Below are 21,594 nucleotides of genomic sequence, written 5' to 3'. Positions count from 1 at the left end.
GCACACAGCCACAGAATTTATCCGCAGAAAGTTCAAGGGCAGGGAGACCAATAAAATCAGACAAAAGGTGTGATTGGAGTGTTGAATAATAAGTCTCTCTAGGTGATCAAAAGTGTCAGACGGTGTGAATAAAGTGCCAACAGCTGAATAACCAGCAAAGGGATGACCTAAAATCAAATTAGATAAGGCAGAGACAATTACAAAAAAATTAAAAGTAAGGTGGTGCTGGAGAGAAGCTAACTGATTAGAATAACATGATAGATGTAAGAACCGCATGTGATTCCATTTGCCCCAGTGTAGGTGTCAGTGTCCCAAAAACCAGAAACTACTTATCCCATTGTCTTTGAGCCACAAATTCATCTGACAAATTCGATTTGCCTGATCTGGTTTTTGTGCGTCTTGTGTATGATGTAGAATCATTCCCTTTGTCCTCCTTGTGTCGTTGCCTGCATAGATTATGACAGTTGCTCCCTTCCTCCTCCGTGACCAGCTCCTCTCCAGCCTTGAGCACGAGTGCTGAAAACGGCTGAATGGACTAGCTCATTTTGTCACAGAGTACATTGTCAATCCTCCTCACTGTATTTTCCCTCTTCTACATTTTTTCTTACTCTTTCCTCTTGAATGACTTTCTGAACCATGGTGCCGTAGCTAGTGAACTGACCACTCTGTAAGCCTCATTCTCATCAAATGAGTTGCAAAGGCTGAGGATTCTGCCCATTAGGTCCCTTGCTTGCCTCACTTGCAGGCCTACTGAACTGCCTGTAACAACTGACCAAATTAGATAATCCAACCTTAAGCGTTAACTACCTTCTGGTACAAAATATCCAGGTTGTTTCCCCTTTCCACATGCATCACAATCTCTGTAGTTCAGCCTTCATTTCATAAACTCTGAGATGAAATTCAAACACTCAGCACAAGCTTGTTGTTTTTCGCCAAGCTAGTATCCAGAAACTTCCAAATTCTGCAACTGTCATATCACCTGTCCCTCCTTCCTATTATATTTTAATTTAATTTATTCATTTTTTTAAGTTATGGTATCTACTTAATGAACTTTATCACTAGTTATAATGCCATTGCTAAACCTTAAGAATAGGATTGACCTTAGTCAATTACCAGAAACTCACCAAGCCACCCAACTTTTCTTCCTGTAGCAAAATAAGAATCCACTTTTGAGGCTGAAAGCATTTAAACTGTGCAAAAGTAACACCTCTTTCCCTTTCTGTGTAATTTCCTTAGTCATGTAATTTATTCACTCTTTTGTAAGTCACACTAATTTGGCTGTTTTGATAGGTGTACGAGTTGCATGTGATATCACTTGCCCCAGTATGGGTGCTAGTGCCCCAAAAAATCAGAGCCTACTTATCCATGTTGTCTTTGAGCCACAAATTTATCTGACAAATTTGATTTGCCTTATCAGGTTTTCACGTGTCCCAGGTACAATGCTTGTTCAGAATATTCTGATGCATAACTGGGGCATTTGGGGCTTGATCCTGGATCTCTTAGGTCAGTCGTAAAGGTACTATCATTCTGTCACAAGAGTCCTGTCTGCAGATTTTTTTGTAGGTATTCTCCAATTCCCTGTTCAGAGATGTCACTACATACTTCTGGAGTAAAATTTTCGTAGAATGCAAGAAGTTACAGTACATAAGGAGGCCTTGCACGCAGGAGGCCAAACAGCCCCATTTGCTCAAAGTCCTCCTTTTATTCCTTTGCCTTTTTAGATGCTGTTTAGTTTTTAACCTCAGCACATTCTTCCAGTGATGCAACCTACAATTCACTTCCACAAACCAGCTTTCCTGTATTTGTGGTGATAGCTCTAGGCCTTCATCCCTTGGCCTTTCGTTAGCTGGGAGTGGTAACAGCCTTTTACTTAATTCACAATAGAGTTTAAGTTCTCACTCCTCTGTTTACTGGCTATTCCTTTTGTTCTTAGCACTGCTTCCACTATCAGTTTGTATTTCCAGCTCTGTAGGAGTTGCTAGATTCAGTGTCCATATTGTTCTGCCGTAAGCCCTTCTTCACAGTTTCTACCATTCTTTGCTGTTTTTCTGAGATTTGAAGGATAAAGATTTCTCATGTGGCTCTCATCAATACATTAGGAAATCATCCGTTATCCCAGCAGAGCCCTGAACAATTCAGGAAGTTTGCTAACCCACTTTATACTGAGTTATTACTTCAGAGTAGTTGTTCAGTAGTTGCCATTACAATGTGGGGCTTTCCATGTCTGCACTTGATGCCATCACTAGGCCTGATACCTAGTTTTCCATGAGCCTTTTATTCTATTAATGGTGAAATGCAAATATGACAATGTGATTTATGGAAGCATTGGTACTGGATCATCTTCACAAAGAACTGCCATCTCTGGAATGCAAAACCATCCAAGGATGAAACATTACCTTAACCTGCATGATCTGGGTTTAGTCATGGCTATATTTTAAATAGATCAAGGTTTTTTTAGCATCCAAGCCAAGGTTCTTCCTTTACCGAACAACAGTATTTGGGCACACATTTGCTGCTGGGGGTTTGCTTGCACAACAAAACAACCAATGTATTACTTCAGAAATAGTTGAGGTACTTTAGGAAGGCCCAAGGATGAAATCCTATAAAGCAGATTCTTTATTGTTTGTTACCAATGTAGTGTTTTTGCATTCTTGCAGATTAAAAATATAAATACTGTGGCAGAAGTTTGGAATGTGATGTAACTCTGCACTTGTCTGGATGAGTTCATCTCAGATAACACTCTAGCTTCATACTGTCCTGGACAAAGGAGTACAGTGATTAGCACTCCATTGACCAACTTTAACATTCACTCCCTTTACCATTGAGAGTAGTCAGTAGTGGGTACTACCTATAGAATGTACATCCAGGTTCCATCAACAGCACCTCCAAAACCTGTGATCTTTACCACTTAGTAAGACAAGGTCAGCAGATGCTCTACTATCGGCAATTTTCCTTTCAAGCCACACGCCATCCTAATTGGCATTCTTTCACAGTTGCTGTGTCAGAGTCCTGGATTCCCTTCCAAATAGCACCATTAGTGTCCCTGCACCTCGATGACTGCAGTGGTTCAAGAGGCACCATCACCTTTCCCAGGCTACTTAGGGGTAGGTGATAAATGTTGGCCTAGTTGGTGGTGCCCAGGTGCCATGAAAGAATTTTAAGAACTAGATGTTCTGATGATAAAACAGAATTCTAGTGTGCATGTAAATGAATTGTTATGGGAACACAAAATATTTTCTGCACGTCTTCCTTTTACCAGGAGCATTTCGTTCACAAATCTTGTGTAGTGTTCAAATCCCAAATTGGCTGAGATTACCAGGAAGAATGCTCCTCCTCAACCTCTCACCTTGCCTGAGGCATGATGACCCTCTGATAAATAATCACCAGTCACCTCTATAATGAGAGCGTGATCTTATAGTTTGGTAGAACCATGGTGACTTTACCTTTTATTTCTTAATTTCACAATTTCGTTTCCTGAAGGGTCTAGGCCCAAAAAGTCAGCTTTCCTGCTCCTCTGATGGTGCTTGACATGCTGTATTCATCCAGCTCTACACCTTGTTATCTCAGATTCTCCAGCATCTGCAGTTCTTACTATCTCTGAAACAATTTTAACCCCACTGTGAAATCTCTTCTAAGGGTGCCTACCTTGAAGTTGCCCTCCTCCCTCTGGAAAGACCTCAGTGGATCTCTCTCTCACTACAACTCTTCTCGTAATCTCTTTGGCCCTGAAACTGCTCGACCATGTCCTGAAGCAAACCAGGTACTACAGCCACATTACCTTTCTTAGTACATGCCTGTGGAACCAGATCATCCCCACTAGACTATGGTCCACATTTAAGCCTTCCAATTTGGCCCCAACCACGACAATGTCTACATTCAGAATATGGAGATCTTTCAAAAACGTTTCTCCCTGCGAATCCTGAAACACACACTCGCAGCAACACGCCGGCATCTCCTGGCACTAGAATCAATCCCACCCCATCTCAGATCCTCCCTCTCCCAGACCTGCAAAGGACCATTTCCTGAAGAAGGGTCTAGGCTTGAAACGTCAGCTTTCCTGCTCCTCTGATGCTACTTGGCCTGCTGTAGTCATCCAGCTCTACACCTTGTTATCTCTCTTCTATCCATTGACCCCATCTATACTTCCCACTGCCTTAGGAAAGCAGCCAAATGAATCAAAGACCCCTCCCACCCTGATTATACTCACTTAGACCCTTTTCTATTGGGCAGAAGATACAGAAGTTTGAAAACAAGTACCAAATGATTCAAAAACAGCTTCTTCACTGCTGTTATCAGATTTATGAACAGACCTTGCCTATATTAAAGTTGATCGTTTTCTGCACCTTCTCTGTAGCTGTAATACTATATGATGCATTTTGTTCTATTAGCCTGATGTACTTGTGGAAGGTACAAATTGCCTGCATAGTACACAAAACAATACTTTTCACTATGTCAATACGTGACAATAATAAATCAAATCAAATAAACTGTAGTTATGCATTCAAAGTAAACAATTGACAGTCAAGTCAGGAGTATTGGTAGTAAGAGGAGAGGAACCAATCTAATCTTTGGTTTAGATGTGAATGGAAGGTTCAGAAAACAAATTGAAAGACTCCATCACTGAGAACAGTTATTGAGGAATGGATAAATTTTCCACTGCTATTGTAGCGATTTTTACATTACAGAATTAATTATTGCAAAGTGATTCTTATGCTGTTTATCAAGTTCCCTGTTCAGTTTTAAAGATCAAAGGAAAAATGTGAGAAGCCCCTTTACCAAGTGAAAGTTGAATGTTACTGAGAGCTAGGTTCTCCATGCATTTTGAGCTGTTTGCATTGGGCCAGACAAATATATCCTACATATCAGCCTTTTGTTGCTTTTTGCAATTGTTGAGCATCATATTAAAATGTTTGAAAATCTGAAATAATACTTGTGCACAGGGTGAAGTGGATTAACCAGATAGGATCCATTCTCTTTGCATTACCCTATACAATATTTTAGTGTTTAAGCTGGTTTATTTGAGACATTGCATTCCAGTAATGAGCTGGCAGTGATTGCAGCCAACGACATTTAATTTTGAAATCATGCAATTCACACTATTTGACTGAGAAACTATGTTTTGGTCAAATTATAAGGCCATATAGTATGACACAGTTTAAACTTGACTCAGTTCATACTGTTTTGCTTTAATGTAGTTAACAAAACAGCGGTAACTAACATATTTGTCTAATGTTGCAAGTTTTAATTTAGAAGTGCTTGCCCGGCTTTCTGTTGTGTGGCTTGTCAAGACTTTTTCTTCATACTTTTACTGTCATTCTCAGTCTCAGGCCTTCGTTCTGATCCTGCCAATCCCATCCATACCAACATGGCTCCCATTTCTGACCTCTGTCCTTATCTTTCAAGTCTGCAGTGTCTGCTTTGGTCCTGATTGCGATCCTGAATTTGCCTGAAGTCTTGGATGCTATCTAGTGGCAGAGGTTGGTTGTTGCAGGTGATCCTGCACAACCAGCTTTTTGAGTAGATTGAACCTGGCCAATTAAAATTTCTTCAGGGGAGTATAATTTCAATAGATACCGCTTTGGAAGTATTGACATTGAAATTGTACCTGTACCTTTTTAGATTTATTTTAGTTTGGAAGTTATTTTTATGAATATATGTATTCGTGAATGCATAGAATTAGAACTTAACATTCTTGTCTGCTGAGAAAGGTTGTGTAGTACCTAACTGAACAGTTTATTTTATAATTACTGATTTATTTTGTTTTACAAGTTATTTTAACTGAGAATACATGGTCCTGCACATGTATGGTACAGTGTCTTGGTCTGCTTTTTCCAAGTTTTAAAAAGAAGTGTCTGCAGAAACTGGACCCTGGCTTTGGCAATGATTCCTATGGAAAGGGTAGCTTTATTTAAAATGTTCACTTAGTCATCATTTTCAGGAATGCAACCACAAATTCAAGTGAGAATTCACTGTATTTAAATAAAAACTTTTCTGAGGAAAGGTCACTGGATCTAAAATTTTAACTCCAGTTTCTCTTCGTGGATGCTGCCGTACTTGCAAACTTTTCCAGCAATTTGTTTTCATTTCTCATTTACTCGATCTGCTTCCTTTCACAGAGGAGTAGAGGTCAGAAACGAAAAAGGGGAACCAGCTCCGATGGAGAAAAAACTGAGGTATGTGTTTACTGAGAAGCACAATATTTTTATGTAATACACAAAATATTTTTTACAACTGGTGTTTTACCCTCATATTGTTTCATAGGAGCCAATTCCTCCTCGATCCAGAAGACGACGACAGACCTCACTGCTGAAAAGACCAAAATCAGAAGATTTGAGAACAGAATGTGCTACATGCAAAAGCCCTGGAGATAACGAAAATTTGGTCAGGTAGCTGTTTTATTAACTTTGTTACTGCTGATTAAAGTAGTGACTTTATTAGTACTTAATTATAGCTATAAGTTAAGTAAATTGGTATGTAGCAACTTTTATAATCTGATTCTGTGCAAAAATATTACTTTACAAAATTGGATCGATTTTGTTTCTGGAGCTGCTACACTATGGATTTTTGATGTAATTAGGAAGATGATTGTTTTGCTCCTACAGCAGGATTAATTGGACCTCGCCAGGTTGTTTGTCAGTGTAGAATAACATTGGGTTACGAAGATAAACAAACTATAATGCATTGCTGTACTCCAATTTCTACATTAAGTCCATTCAGAGTAGTAAATAATCAATGGACCAGTTTACTTCTGACATCTCCACACCAATCTGTATTCGGAGCATAATGTTCCTGCTTTTTATTCCCCTGCCCCAAATCTTCTCTCCCCCCACCCCACCACTTCCCATGGAAAAGTCTAAATGAGCATGATAAGAGAAACCAAAGTAATTGAAGCATGTTTTGAAATATTATTTGAGGGCTAATTAAAAGGAAGAAATTACTGGAGAAACTCAGAAGGTCTGGCAGCATCTTGGGCCTGTTTTCACAAAGGAAACAAGACTCCCTGAAGTATTTAAGCTCTAAGGTCCTAATGAGTGTGTGGAACTGAAATAAGTTAATATTGGTGTAATTAATGTGGCAGAAAGTTGAGAAATCCACAGCAGCTGGTAACCTTCACTAGAGAATATTAAAACTGGTGGCAATAGAGATAGTTGATGAATTAGCAATAGTCTTTCAAAATTCCATTAATTCTGCCATAGTGCCTGCAGACTGGAAAGTAACAAAAGTAACTTTACTTTTAAGAGAGGACAGACAGAGAAAGCAAAGAGCTTGAGATTTGCCGACTAAATGAGAATAGCTGGGAAATTACTATATAATAAAGGGAGCAACTGCTGAACATGAAATTAAATAATTTTCTGATTAGACATAGTCAGGATGGATTTACAGAGAAGCAAACATGTTTAACAAACCTGAAAGTTGTTTTTTGCATGTTAATACCACTGTCAGTAGTGTATATTTGGGTGTTCGGAAGGCTTTTGATAAAATCATGTACAGGATGTGAGTAAACACGTGACTTGGTAGTAATATACTGGCATCGATTGAGGATTGGTCATCAGACAGAAAACAGAGCCTCGGAATAAATAGGACACCCCCTGGTCAAGCCTGTAATCATCTACCTTCAAAACAAAAAGTTGTTCTGGACCTGAAGCATTAACTCTGATTTCCCTGCATAGATACTGCCAGACTTACTGAGTTTTCCCAGCAATTGCTGCTTTTGCAATCAGTGTGGTACTGCTAGGGCTTGGACTCTTAAATGCCCACAATCTATATGATGCAAATGGTGGGAATATCAATTGTGAGGGTGCATAGAAGTTTTGAGAGGACATAAACAAACTGTGAATGGGTAAAAGCATGGCAGCCAGAATATAACTTTTTTATTAATTCATGGACGTGCGCATAGCTAGCCGTTCTGTTTTTGTCCATTCCAAATTCCTGGACCGGTGGTCGTGAGCTGCGTTCTTGAACTGCTGCAGTGCTTGCTGCAGTGCTTGAGATGTAGATACATCTAGAACTGTCAGGGAGGGACTTCCAGGATTTTGACTCAGTTATAGTATAATAATGCAATAAACTTCAAAGTCAGAAAGGGATATGGATTGGAGAAGAGCGTGCATGTGATGGTGTTTTCATGCATCCTTTTAGGTGATAGAGATCACAGTTTTGGAAGGTGCTGTTAGCATCGCCTTGGTGAGTTACTGCAGTGCGCCTTGTTAACGTCAAACACCAGTATCACTAACCAACAGTGGTAAAGGGAGTAAATGTTGAAAGTTGGTGGATGGAGTGCAAATCGAGCAGTCTGCTTTTCTCTCCCAGGCAAGTGAAGAGTATTTTATCAATCGCTTGACCTGAATTTTTTTTGATGGTAAACAGGCAACGGAACAATCAAAGATTAGATCCTTGCTGCTGAATTGCTGAACATTGGTTTGCTCTTGCAGCCATTTTCTTTTTATAGCATGTCTGATTTGTTTTCTCTGGATTTTGATAGTGGTGATGGAGGATTCCACATTGTTTTATGATATGGAATGTAAAGAGATGACTGTTAGATTCTTTCATTTTGGAGGTGGTCATTGCCTGGCATTTGTGTGGCATGAAAATGACTTGCAATTTATCAGCCCAAGCTTGGGTATTGTCCTGATGTTGCTGCATATTGTTATGTAACAGTTTCTAAAGTGTTGCAAGTTGTGCTGAATGCTGTGCAACCATGAACAGACATGCCAGCATCTGATATTATGATGGAAGGAATGTTGGGATGAGGCATTTGAATATGGTTGACCCTAGGACACTACCCAGAAAACTCCTCCAGTGACAACCTGGGGCTGAGATGATTGACCTCCAACGACTACAGCCGTCTTGCTCGTATTTGATATGACTCCAACCAACAACGGGTTTCCCCAAATTCCCATTAACACTAGTTTTGTTAGAGCCCCTTTTATGCGACATTCAGTCAAATGCTGCCTTAATTTTAAGGACAATTGCTTACACCTCACCTCTGGAGTTCAATTCCTTTTTGCCGTGTTTGGACCAAGGCTGTACTGTGATCGGGAGCTGAGTGGCCCAAGTTAAGCATCAATTAGCAGGTCATTGCATTGGAATTGTTCCTTGATAACACTGTCATTGACCCCTCCTAACTTTTTGTTTTGATGATCAAGTGTAGTTTGATTGAAAAGTAATTGGCTGTCCTAGATTTGTCCTGCTTATTCTGCAAAGGACTTACAGAAATTTTCCAGTTGTCAGGTAGATGCCAGTGTTGTCGCTTGCTGGAACAACAAAGGCAACAGCTCTGGAGCACGTGTATTCAGTACTCTTTCTAGGATGTTGCTGAGGCCTTTAGCCTTTGCAGAATCCAGTATCTTCAATTTCTTGACATCATGTGCAGTTAAAACATTTGAAGTCTGACATCGATTATGGGGATTCCTCAGGAAGATGGAGAGTTGAGATGGAGTGTGAGGGCTGCAGATGGTGGTAGTCAGTGGGAGATCTCTTTGCTGATGTTTTACCTGATGCCATGAGATTTCATGTCGTCTAGAGTTGATGTTGAGGTCTCCTTGGGCAACTCATTCCCAACTGTAATGCAGTACTATGCCGCGATCTCTGATGGTCTGTGTTTTCTGTTGTTGTTTCTTATGCATAGGTCGGTGCCAGGTGGTCTGTACAGTTTCATCACTTTCTATAGACTTTGTAGCCATTGATACAACTGGATGACTTGCTAGGCTATTTCAGACAGTTGAGAGTCAATCACATTGCTGTTGATGTGGAGTCACAAGTAGACCAGGCCGGGTAAGGATCTGGATGTGAGTTTGCTCGCTGAGCTGGAAGGTTAGTTTGCAGATATTTCATCACAATTTTAGGTAACATTATCAGTGAGCCTCTGATGAAGCGCTGGTGTTATGTCCCGCTTTCTATTTATCTGGCTAGGTTTCCCTGGGTTGGTGATGTCATTTCCTGCATTGGTGATGTCATTTCCTGTTTTTTTTCCAGAAGATGGTAGATTGATTTGGAACCTGTGTGTTTGTTGACGGAGTTCCGGTTGGAATGCCATACTTCTAGGAATTCTCGTGCGTGTCTCTGTTTGGCTTGTCCTAGGATGGATGTGTTGTCCCAATCAAAGTGGTGTCCTTCCTCATCTGTCTGTAAGGATACTAGAGATAGTGGGTCATGTCGTTTTGTGGCTAGTTGATGTTCATGTATCCTGGTGGCTAGCTTTCTACCTGTTTGTCCAATGTAGTGTTTGTCACAGTTCTTGCAAGGTATTTTGTAGATGATGTTCGTTTTGCTTGTCTGTATAGGGTCTTTTAAATTCATTAGCTGCTGTTTTAGTGTGTTGGTGGATTTGTGGGCTACCCTGATGCCAAGAGGTCCGAGTAGTCTGGCAGTCATTTCGGAAATGTCTTTGATGTAGGGGAGAGTGGTTATGGTTTCTGGGCCCGTTTTGTCTGTTTGGGTTTGTTGCTAAGAAATCGGCGGACTGTGTTCATAGGGTACCCGTTCTTATTGAATACGCTGTATAGGTGATTTTCTTCTGCTCTTCATAGTTCCTCTGTGCTGCAGTGTGTGGTGGCTCGTTGGAATAATGTTCTAATGCAGCTTCGTTTGTGGGTGTTGGGATGGTTGCTCCTGTAGTTCAGTATTTGGTCCGTATGTGTTGTTTTCCTGTAGACGCTGGTTTGAAGTTCCCCATTGGCTGTTCGCTCTACTGTGACATCTAGGAATGGCAGTTTGTTGTTGTTTTCCTCCTCTTTTGTGAATGTTATGCCAGTAACGGTATTATTGATGGTCTTGAAGGTTTCCTCTATGTTGTTTTGTTTAGTAATGACAAAGGTGTCATCCGCGTAGCAGACCCAAAATTTGGGTTGGATGATTGGCAGAGCTGTTTGTTCGAGTCTCTGCATTACTGCCTCTGCTAAGAACCCTGATATCGGAGATCCCATGGGTAAGGATGGCAGGTTTTCTTTCCTTATGAACTTTGGGTTTTTATGACCATCAGTAGTGGGTATACAGTCACTGTTGGGCTAACTTTATAATTCCAGATTTTATTGTATTCAAATTTCACCGTGTTGTGGTGAGATTCATCCTCTATCCCTGAATGTTAGCTTGGTGACATTATCACTACACCACTGCCTTCCCATATGCAATGTGGATGAGTGCGACGTTATTCACTTTGACAGAAGGAATGTGGATGTGGAATATTTGACAAGAATATTTCTTGTTTCTGAGATACTGTTATAATTCAAAGGAACATAAGTGTCCTTGTTTAAAAGTGACTGAAAGCTGGTTTGCAAGCACAGTGAGTAATTCAGAAGATTAAGCAATATGTTGACCTTTATCATGACGATTTGAGCACAGGAGCAAAATAATCATCTTTCTATTGTGCAGAACACTAGTGAGGTCGAACCTTGAGTGTTGAGTGCACTTCTAATCCCTTTCCTAAGGGAAGAATAAACTTCCCATAGAGAAGATGCAGCAGGGGTTCTCTAGCCTGATTCCTGGGATTGTGGGAACTGTCCAAGGAGGATGGAGTGAAGAGATTGGGCCTGTAATTTCTGGAATTTACAAGAATAGGAGGTGATCTAGCAAATGCCAAAATTCTTAAAGGGATAGAGACACAGTTGATCCAGAAAGGATGTTTTCGGAGTGTTTTCCTTGACTGTAAGGTCTAGAACCAGTGCTCGGTCTTGGATTTAAAGCAGGCCATTTAGGAGTAAGATGAGGAATGTACTCACTTAGATGGTGAATCTGTTCACTTGCCCTCCCCAGAAAGTTGTGACAGCTCAGCAAGTTGAAGACCAAGATTGATAGATTTCTAATTACTCATGACATCTAAGGGTATAGAGATTGTTCGAGAATGACAGAGCAGGCTCCAAGGGCTGATTTGTTTCATCCTTCAGTGTTCCTTTAGAAACCCACATTGTGGATGCTTTAGCTCCTTGTTTGGGTTGACAGCAGATATCTGACTTCCTTCTCCAGCTTCCAAATTAACCATAGTGATTACTTTCTAAGGACCAGTGCAAATGTCATCTTCTACCTAGGCAAATCTTCCAGCTGCTTATTCCCTTGTTAATTTGAAATTTGAGTTTGACCATGGTCAGTAAGGAAGTTGTTATTTTCTCCTGCTTTGAGTGGAGGCTGTTGGCTCTCTCAATTCAGTGAGCCATGTTGTACAACTAAAGCTAAACTGCAACTTGCTTTTTTCTGAGCAAATGCTCAAATAACTCAAATAACAAGTAATCTCCTGTTCCAACAAAGGCTGACAACATGGCATCCTTTGGGATAGTTTCAAACAAAAATTCAAACAGATTATCTTGCCTGTGTCATTCCTCTCTGTCCCTAATCAAGATTTACAACACTTTTTTCCAGAATTGCCAACGTTTAGCTTCTTCTGAGAAGAAGTGACATAAACACCATGGATCTGCCAAGAGATCCAGAATAAGTCATCCATTGTAATGTTTATACTCTGATCTTGAAGATAAACCAAGGTTAACTTTTAATTTTAATTAAGCCCAGCTTATTTGAATTGCATTCACTTGTGTCTGCTCATCAGCCTCTCAGTGCTGTATTTATCTACTGTTAGAACTTTGATTCCTAAAAACACATAATATTCTAAATTATATGCATTATACTATAGATAGTAGATATCCACAACTGAGGATTGCTGTATTATAAAATATTTTTATACTAAATTGGTACTGGTTAGATTAATTATTTTGTTTTTAATGTATTTTTAAGCAAAGCACATAAGCCCTGTTTAATATTCAGACAAACTGCAGTACAGTCTTCATAATAGAGAAATACCATTTTTATTATAAGAATTCTGGAACAAATTTCATTGTGACCGTATGCTTTTATTCTCCAACAACAAAATTACTCCTTCAGCAGGCATGTTACGTATCTAAGTGAAAATAGTTTCAGAATTGCCAATCAAAAATGGGATTTCTAGTTTGTCTAAATGAAGAATCCTCTTGCAGTTTATAATTGATCATCTTTGACAGCGCTTGTTCTTTGATTCTGACTTTACTCATAAAGCATCTCGAGATTGGGCCATGAATCTATTACATCAGGAACACTCTTGTTTCTGTGCCTGGAGAACACTCAAATCAAATCCCACTTGAAATTGCTGCCTTTTGTATTTAACATTAAATCGAGGCGCTGTCTACCATCATGGATGTAAAAGATCTGATTAACCATTCAAAGCAGGGGAGTGCTTTTGGTGTCCTAGCCAATATGTAACTCAAAAATAATATTATTGAAATAAATCTTCCGGTCACTTATCTCATTGCTTTTGAGGGATCTTGCTGTATTCACATTGATCACTGTTTCAAGGCATTATAGTAGTGATTGTGCTTCAGGATACTTCATTGGTTGTAAAGTGCTTTGAGACAACTGACGTTTTGTTAGGTGCAAAAAATACATTCACTTTTTATTTGCTTCCTTTCAAATAATAACACGTATAATTACCTGGCAACAGATTGTGACACATTGCTTACCATCTTAAAAAAAACTGTGTGCTGATATAGAAACTCAGACAGTAGGAGCAGGAGTGGGCCCTTTGGCACTTCAAACCTATTCCACTACTTAATATGACCGTGGCTGATCATCCAACTCAGTACCCTGTTTCCTTTTGATTCCCATACTGTTTGATCCCTTTAGGCCTAAGACCTATAACTTACTCCTTTTTGAAAACCTGATGTTTTGGCCTTAACCACTTTGTTTGGCAAAGAATTTCACAAGCTCACCACTCTTTAGTGAAAACTCTCCCTGTCTCAATCCTAAATGGCCTACCCAGTATCCACAGACTGACCCCTGGTTCTGGATTCCTTGGTCAATGGAAACATCCATCCTGTGTTTGCTCTGTGTCATCCTGTTAGAATTTGATAGGTTTCTGTAATATCCTTCCCCCGAGTTCTTCTAAAAATCAGTGAATATAGTCCAAACCCCTACCAGTGTCTTTTCATATGTCGGTCCTACCATCCCAGGAATCAGTCAGGTAAATCTTTACATTCTTCTGCAGCCAGAATATCCTCTGATAAGGAGATCAAAACTAAGGGTCCCGACCCAAAACGTTAGCTTTCCTGCTGTTTTGATACTGCCTGGCCTGCTGAGTTCCCCCATCTCCACGCTGTTGTCTCTGACTCCAGCATCGGTAGTTCTTACTATCTCTGACAATATTTCAGCTGTTATCTCACCAAGACCCTGTACCTGTGCTGTAATCCTGAGGCCAGCATGCCATTTTCTGCCCTTATCGCTTAATACATCTGTGATAATGGGAACTGCAGATGCTGGAGAATCCAACATAATAAAATGTGAGGCTGGATGAACACAGCAGGCCCAGCAGCATCTCAGGAGCACAAAAGCTGACATTTCAGGCCTAGACCCTTCATCATCTGTAAGTTTTCATGATAGGGGCATCTAGGTCTTGTTACACCACTTTCTTTCCCAGTCCTATTGCCATTCAAATAATCTTTTGCTGTCTTCATCTGACATGCAGGGTATGTTGTCAATTAATAACATTGAGCCGAGCACACGTCAAGGAACAAAAGTAGGACACTCAGCCCTTCAAATCTGCTGCACCATTCAATTAAAGACCCGGCTGATCTGCTTTTAACTTCAACTCTACATTGCTGTACATCCCTTGGTAATCAAAAAATCTTTCTATCTCTGCTTAAAAATATTTATCTGCGGCCTTTTTGAGGAAGCGGATTCCAAAGGCACTGAACCTCTGGAGGAGAAAATGTTTCCTCATCTTTCTTAAATGGGCGACTCCTCACTGTTAAATTATGACCCCTAGTTCTCATTCAAGAGTAGAAGTCCTTATGAACATGTGTTCCTTACAACCACATTACTGTTTTTGACGACTGCAAGACTTTCACCCAAGCATTTCCATCAAGTGTATTGGTAGAAGGTGAAGAATAATGGTCACAACACTGATCCAAGGAGGACTCCACTGGTAAATCATCCCATATAGAGCCATCTTCGTTAGTAGCCATCTTCTGTTTGAGAATGCAACCAATATTTTCTAAAATGCAAAATCTGTCTGTAGAAATCACAAAATGTCCCTCTTTAATAGACTTGTGCAACCTGTCAATGACATTTTGAAAATGCTGATAGAATGTCATCTGGATGACTGCATCTGTTAAACTAGTGACTGTCTCATTCAGCAGCAATAAGACAGCTTCTTTCTCAGAGGCTTGGTTGCAATTCTGGAATAGTCCTTTGTATTGTTGTGATAATTATGTAGGACATCACTCCTTTTGCTTGTTGGCTTCATTTATAACTTAAATATGAAATTTGTTTAAAAGATCTGCAATTTCCTGCCTTTAACTTGCAGCCCTATTTCATTAGAAGCCCATAACTTGTTTTGAGTTTATGAACAATTTTGCACTTCCAAGAACTGTTCATTGTATGCTTTGATAAATGCTTTTGATGTTTCCTTAATTTATTGAGTTAACACTTTTTACCCCTTTAAGCTTTGAAATTCTTGAGCTGTCCCATCAGTTCAAAACTGATGTGGCTTTTTCCATTCACAACTGTTTGTTCCAGTACTAGATTGAACTACAATTATGACATCATCGCTCATTCAGTAGAAGAGAGGATTTAAGCTTTTGAATTGTTGTACTGAGTTTGAATAATGACTAAATGAATGTTAGGTAGTCAATAAACATTAAAAATTTACCTCTTTGGGACATTGTTACAAAACCAGACCATTGAGTTATAAGTTTTCACTTCACTGTTGGTTGTTAGAACTGTGTGCAAACCTTGCTTGAGCAGCCCTTCTTTATGTGGGACTCTGTGTAGATCTATCTGTAACCCAGCACTGTGTTTCCATTCTAATTTTGGCTGAAGAATTGGAGCATGAAAATTGGAACAGGGTTACCCAAGTTCAGTATAAGATGCTGTGCTTAGAGTTGTGCTGATGTACAGTGAATGGAGCTGAACTTTGCCTTTAATTTTAAGCTATATGTAAATCATTATATATAGGTGAAAAAGTGTGATTGTATTTGTGAATTTATAGCTTTTTGAGATCCTTACTTTAAGGTTGTGCATCTAACAAAAATGATGACATTTGACTTTCTGCCAAGGCGGCAATGTTGTTTAACACTGGGATGAATTGTTCTTTTTTCCTTAGAAAGCTATTGAAGATCTGAGCAATAGCTGTAATGCATGTGGCAAGTTCACAAACAACTTGTGAATTCGGGACAGGGTATATAAGTTCTTTGTAAGTTCTGATATGTATTAAAATCATTTCCTAGAAGCCAAATACACCTAAAGTCATATCAGGAGTGACAAGGCTGGACAAGGGAGAATTGCAGAGGTCAGGAAGAACATCACCCTTCAGGGTTGCAGACCCTGCTCCTTAGTGAAAAACCTCATCTGCCTGCAGTCCATGAGCCCCACAGACACTCAGGTGACTGGCAAAGCTGGAAGCACCTCCATAGTTTGTCTGTCCTCAGTGCAAACATGATCTCCGCATGTGGCAAGATCACAGACAATTTTGTGAATTTGGGACAGGGTGTATAAGTTCTTTGTAAGTTCTAATATAACAAGTTAATTCTGCAATAACTTTATATTTGTGAATAAATCCATTCCCTTTATAACCTACTTGTCTTCTGAGAGTACTGTATCCTGGTAAGGTTCTATCGTGGCTTGTTTTCTGTCTGTAAGCTAGAATTAGCATTCAATAGAAAATGTTATTGGAGGAATGAAACTCTACACTGTTTGCTATATGGCTTGTTTTCATGGGTCTGAAAAGTAAATTGTGAACTGAACATGATTTTTCTCTCTCACATCAGTTATAGAACGCTGCTATTCGCTTGTAATTTAAAAAAGGCAAATCTTGGGGAACAATTCAGGTTAGATAGCATCTGTATGCAGAAAGAATCTCTGTAGAGAAAGGATTATAATTAACATTATGGTTTGTAATCTTTGTTAGAGATGTTCTGCAGAATTATTTGGACTTGAAATGTTAGCTGTTATCCTCTCCGTGGATGCTGCTCAACCTGCTGAGTTTCAGCACTTTGTTTTTATTTAAGGTTAGAAATGTAATAGATTTTGAGCAAGACATGCTGGACCAAGGACAAAAAGGTCTGCTAAGATGGAGTACAGGAGAGATTATATGTCAGGATAGTTAGTTATTTGGGCCAAAGAGAGTGGTGATGGCAAGAAAAGGAACAAAAGGTGTGCCTGAATCAGTAATGTTGAGGGGGGAAGAAATAAATTGCACCGAAGAAAATGAAACAGAGAAATTTACAGCGTGAAATAGTTTAACCACGTGTTGAGTCTAGAAGGCCTTAAAGTGCATAATTGGGAAATGAAGTCCTATTCGTGAAGTTTGCTTTAATCCTCCCTGTAGCATTGCAGCAAGCCAAGGTCAGATATGTCAGCATGACAGCAAGGTGAACAATTAAAATGTCAAGACTAAAAGCTGTATCCTACATGTGGAACGGAGGTATTCTATAAAACAATCATCCAACCTGCTTTTGAAAAAGTCTCCCTATTGTAGAGCGGACAGAATCGCGGTTGTTCTGGCACGTAAGGAAGTCATTCAGACCACTGTGCTCCAGCTTTTCAAACAAGCATCATTACCTAGTATCAATCTCCTGCCTTTTCCTTGGACCTTTTTGAATGATTATTTGAATAGAAATGGTGTAATGCCCTCTTGAATACTTCAATCGAACTGGCCTACATTACATTTCCAGGAAGTGCATTCCACACAATAATTACTTGCTGTGTGAAAAAGTTTTTTCTTAAATCATCGTTGCTTCTTTTGTACATCACTTTAAATCTATGTCCCTTCATTCTTCTTCCTTGTTATGAGTGGAAACCGTTCTACCTGTCTCCCTTCTGAAGAGAGCATGGATTGGTTAGGACTATGTTCATTGGAGCTTAAAAGACTGAGGATGAGGGGAGGAAATGTACAAAATTCTAGTGGGATTGTTGATAAGGATGACCAGTGAGTCCAAAATCAGGGATCTCAGTCACCCCCATCCCAGGCCCTAAGAAAACCTTCGACATCAAATAGACGTTCACTTGCACATCTGTTCATGTGATATACTGTATCCACTGTTCCTGTTGTGGCCTCCTGTACATCAGGGAAACCAAGCGGAGGCTTGGGAACCGCTTTGCGGAACACATAAAGATGCAGGAACAGCATCTCGTATTTCGTTTTGATACCCTTGCGCTACAGGGTTCCTATGTGGACTTCACAAGCTTCAAAATCTCCCCTCCCCCAACCACAGCCCAAAACCAGCCCAGCCAGCCCCCGCCTCCCTAACCATTCCTCCCACCTCAAGCCCCAGTTCCATCTCCTACCCACTAACCTGCTCCTGCCTCCTTGACCTGTCCATCCTCCCTGGACTGACCTATCCCCTCCCTAACTCCCCACCTACATTCACCTTCACTGGCTCTAACCCCTCCTCTTTTACCTGTCTGTCTCTTCTGACCCTATCTTCTCCTTTATCCATCTACTATCCACCCCCTCCCCCCCCTCCCTATTTATTTCAGAATCCCCTTCCCCTCCCCCATTTCTGAGACACAGTGCTATCTCAGTTTAACTGTACTGGTAGGCCATTTGGGATTAAGATGAGAAGTTTTGGAACCAGAGTGTGGTGAGCCTGTGGAAGACTGCCACAAACGTTGAAGCCAAAGCATTGAATGTTTTCAAGAAGGAGTTTGATCTTTTAAAAGTATTCTTATTGCCTTGCATTGTTTGAACTCTAAATGTAATCATTTAGAACGATGAGTAATTAAAGGAAATAACATTTGTTTAAATGGAATCAGTTATTCTCTCCATCTGTGGTGGCCATTTTGTGTGTAATAATGTTTGTAAGTTGACCAAATGCGCAAGTTATTAGGTTCAGTGACAATTCTTTCTACTATGTTTATTCTCTAATTGCTGATCGTACACAAATAAAAACGGAATTAATAACCATAGATTGAAAGTACAATTGTAAAGCAAAATTTTTGTGCTTGCAATTCATCTGCAGTTGGAATTTTTTTTATTATTGTCAGACTTCATAGCCATGAAACATTATAATTTTTAGCTTTTACTACTTTTTCCTTTGGCTGTGGGTCTGGAGTCACATGTAGGCTAGGCCATGTAAGGGCAGCAGATTTCCTTACCTCATATGACAACAAACATGGTCCCTATTAGACTGTTTTTATTGCAGACTTTAATTAAATTCAAATTCCATTATTTGCAATGGTGGCATTGAAATTCATGTTCCCAGAATGTTAGTATGACATTTTGGATAACTCATCCAGGGATACTACGACTACGTTACCATCTCCCTGGGGACTTAAATCGTGCATTTCATTTTCAGTATTTTCCACTGCTTCATCCTTCACAAACAAGAAAAATATAGTTATAGCCTAATCAGAATGGCTGCGTAAAGGATTATTACGGGAATGATTGACAAATAAATTGTCTGCTGTCAGTTATTAAAGACGTTATGTTAGCATCTTTGGTGGGTAGCACTTCATTTAGTGACTGCTTCTAATATTGGCTGAAAACAAGTGATTGTTGGGGATTTTGAGTGCTACTTAAGGCTCCCCTGACTTTCAGTAATTCTGCTGATAATGAGTGGCTTACTTTATTTTTGAAGAGAAGTTTTGAAAGCTGTTCTGGGGCAATTTGTCAAGACTTCACCAACATTCTACGAATATTTTCCCTGACCTTTTTTTAGTGACTGCTCTATTGGCTCAACATTATCGATAGCCTTGTAGGAGTTGTCATAAGAAGTGGGATGGGGTTCAGGGTGATGTTGTGTTTGGACATAGGCGATTTAACAGAGACATGCCTTATGCCCCATGAAAATTGGGAAGAGGAGATAAAAATAACTCTATGGTTTTGTTGACTACCTGTGCAATCTCTCTGCATAATTAAAACTGTACAGCCCTGGTAAATTTGCGCTGCACCCTCTTCAGTGTAATCACATTTTGCCTATGATGTGGGTTTCAGAACTGCATAAAACATTCTAGTATTGCATATAATGCAATACTTATCAAATGGGATTCAGGATGAGCTTGCCAATTGGATACAAATTTGTCTTTACAGTAGGAGACAGAGGTGGGTGGTGGAGAGTTGTTTTTTCAGACTGTAGGCCTGTGACCAGTGGTGTTCCACTTTTGTTTGATATTTATGTAAATCATTTGCATAAGAATATAGGAGGCATGGTTCATAAGTTTGCGGATGACACCCAAATTGGTGGTATAGTGAACAGCGAAGAAGGTTATCTAAGATTACAAAGAGGTCTTGATCAATTGGGTAAATGAGCCAAGGAGTAGCAGATGGAGTTTAATTCGGATAAATGTGAGATGTTGCATTTTGGTAAAACAAACAAGGATTTACACAATTAATGGTAGGGCCCTGGGTAATGTTTTCGGACAGAAAGAATGGGTTTGGATACATGATTCTTTGAAATGTGCATCACAGGTAGACAGGGTGGTTAAGGAAGGCTTTTGGCCTGCTTGCTGTCATTGCTCAGACCTTTATGTAAAGGAGTTGGGATGTCATGTTAAGGTTGTACAGGACGTTGGTGACGCCTGTTATGAAGTACTGTGCAGTTCTGGTCACCCTGTTATAGGAAGGATATTTTTAGACAGGAGAGTGTTCAGAAAAGATTTACCAGGGTGTTGCTGGGAATGGAGCATTTGAGGTATTTTAAATAAAAGGGCTGGAGAGGCAGGGACTTTTTCCATGAGACCGTAGTTGATTGTTGGTTGACATTTCATAGGGGTTTATAAAATCATGTGGGGCATATATAAGGTGAATAGCAAAGGTGCTTTCTCAAAGGTGGGGGAGTTCGAAACTAGGGGGCATATTTTTAAGGTGAGAGAAGAGATTTAAAAAGGATGAGAGGCAACTTTTTTTTACACAGTGGTTTGTGTGGAATGAGCCATCAGAGGAAGTGGTAGATGCAGGTACGGTTACAGTCTAAAAGATATTTGGATAGAAATAGGAGTAGAAAGGTTTGCACGATATGGACCAAACGCAGGCAAGTGGGACTAGTTTAGTTTGGGAATATGGTCAACACGGATGAGTTGGACTGACCGGTCTGTTTCCATGCTGTATGTTTCTATAAATACAGTTGTGCATAAAAGGCAAAGTACACAAAATCAGTACAAAATTGCAGCCTCAAGGAGGTCCTGAAATGGAAGCAGCATAAAAACAAAAAGGAAAGGAAAGAAGGCCTACAGACAACTTAGGCCATGGACCAGCAAAGTGGACAGTGTTTTGCAGATTTATAATGTTGTCCAAGGGGATAGCTCACCTGTATAATTCTAGACACCCTTGTTGATAAACATTATGAGATTCCTTGGCAATTACTGAGAACCTGAAGTGCATCTTCAGTGTGCTGATGGTTTGCCCAGTGAAGCACCTTATGGTCATGTGCTGCAAATTGTGTCATTGTTGCATTTCATTTGTGGGGCTCTTCACAGGTGTCATGTTTGAAGGCATCTCTTGTTTTCTAAGATTTACACCAAAATTCTGTTCCATAATACGAAAAGATTTTATAATAGGAGTTCTGAAATGTAAAAGTGTTATGACAGCTTCAGGAAATACTGTACACACATGCGGAAACTGCTTCTTGGATTTGTACACCAGCT

At 39.9% G+C, this 21,594-nt stretch overlaps 1 protein-coding gene across 6 annotated transcripts in view; it reads left to right on the top strand.

Moving 5' to 3' along the window:
- Positions 1–21,594, top strand: part of phf14 (PHD finger protein 14) — a 247,953-nt gene that overhangs the window by 100,570 nt on the left and 125,789 nt on the right. For 5 of the 6 annotated variants that reach the window (XM_048552144.2, XM_048552154.2, XM_048552134.2 and 2 more), the window contains exons 15-16: positions 6,117–6,173; positions 6,262–6,386. In XM_048552144.2, the coding sequence (XP_048408101.1) occupies positions 6,117–6,173; positions 6,262–6,386 (182 nt within the window). Of the gene's footprint in view, positions 1–6,116; positions 6,174–6,261; positions 6,387–16,238; positions 18,289–21,594 lie in introns of those variants that run through there. The other variant, XM_048552187.2, reaches the window with a different exon arrangement.

This window comes from Stegostoma tigrinum, chromosome 2 (genome assembly GCF_030684315.1).
Source record: "Stegostoma tigrinum isolate sSteTig4 chromosome 2, sSteTig4.hap1, whole genome shotgun sequence".
NCBI lineage: Eukaryota > Metazoa > Chordata > Chondrichthyes > Orectolobiformes > Stegostomatidae > Stegostoma > Stegostoma tigrinum.
The sequence above is the reverse complement of the archived record's forward strand: the minus strand, read 5'-3'. Positions and strand labels throughout refer to the sequence as shown.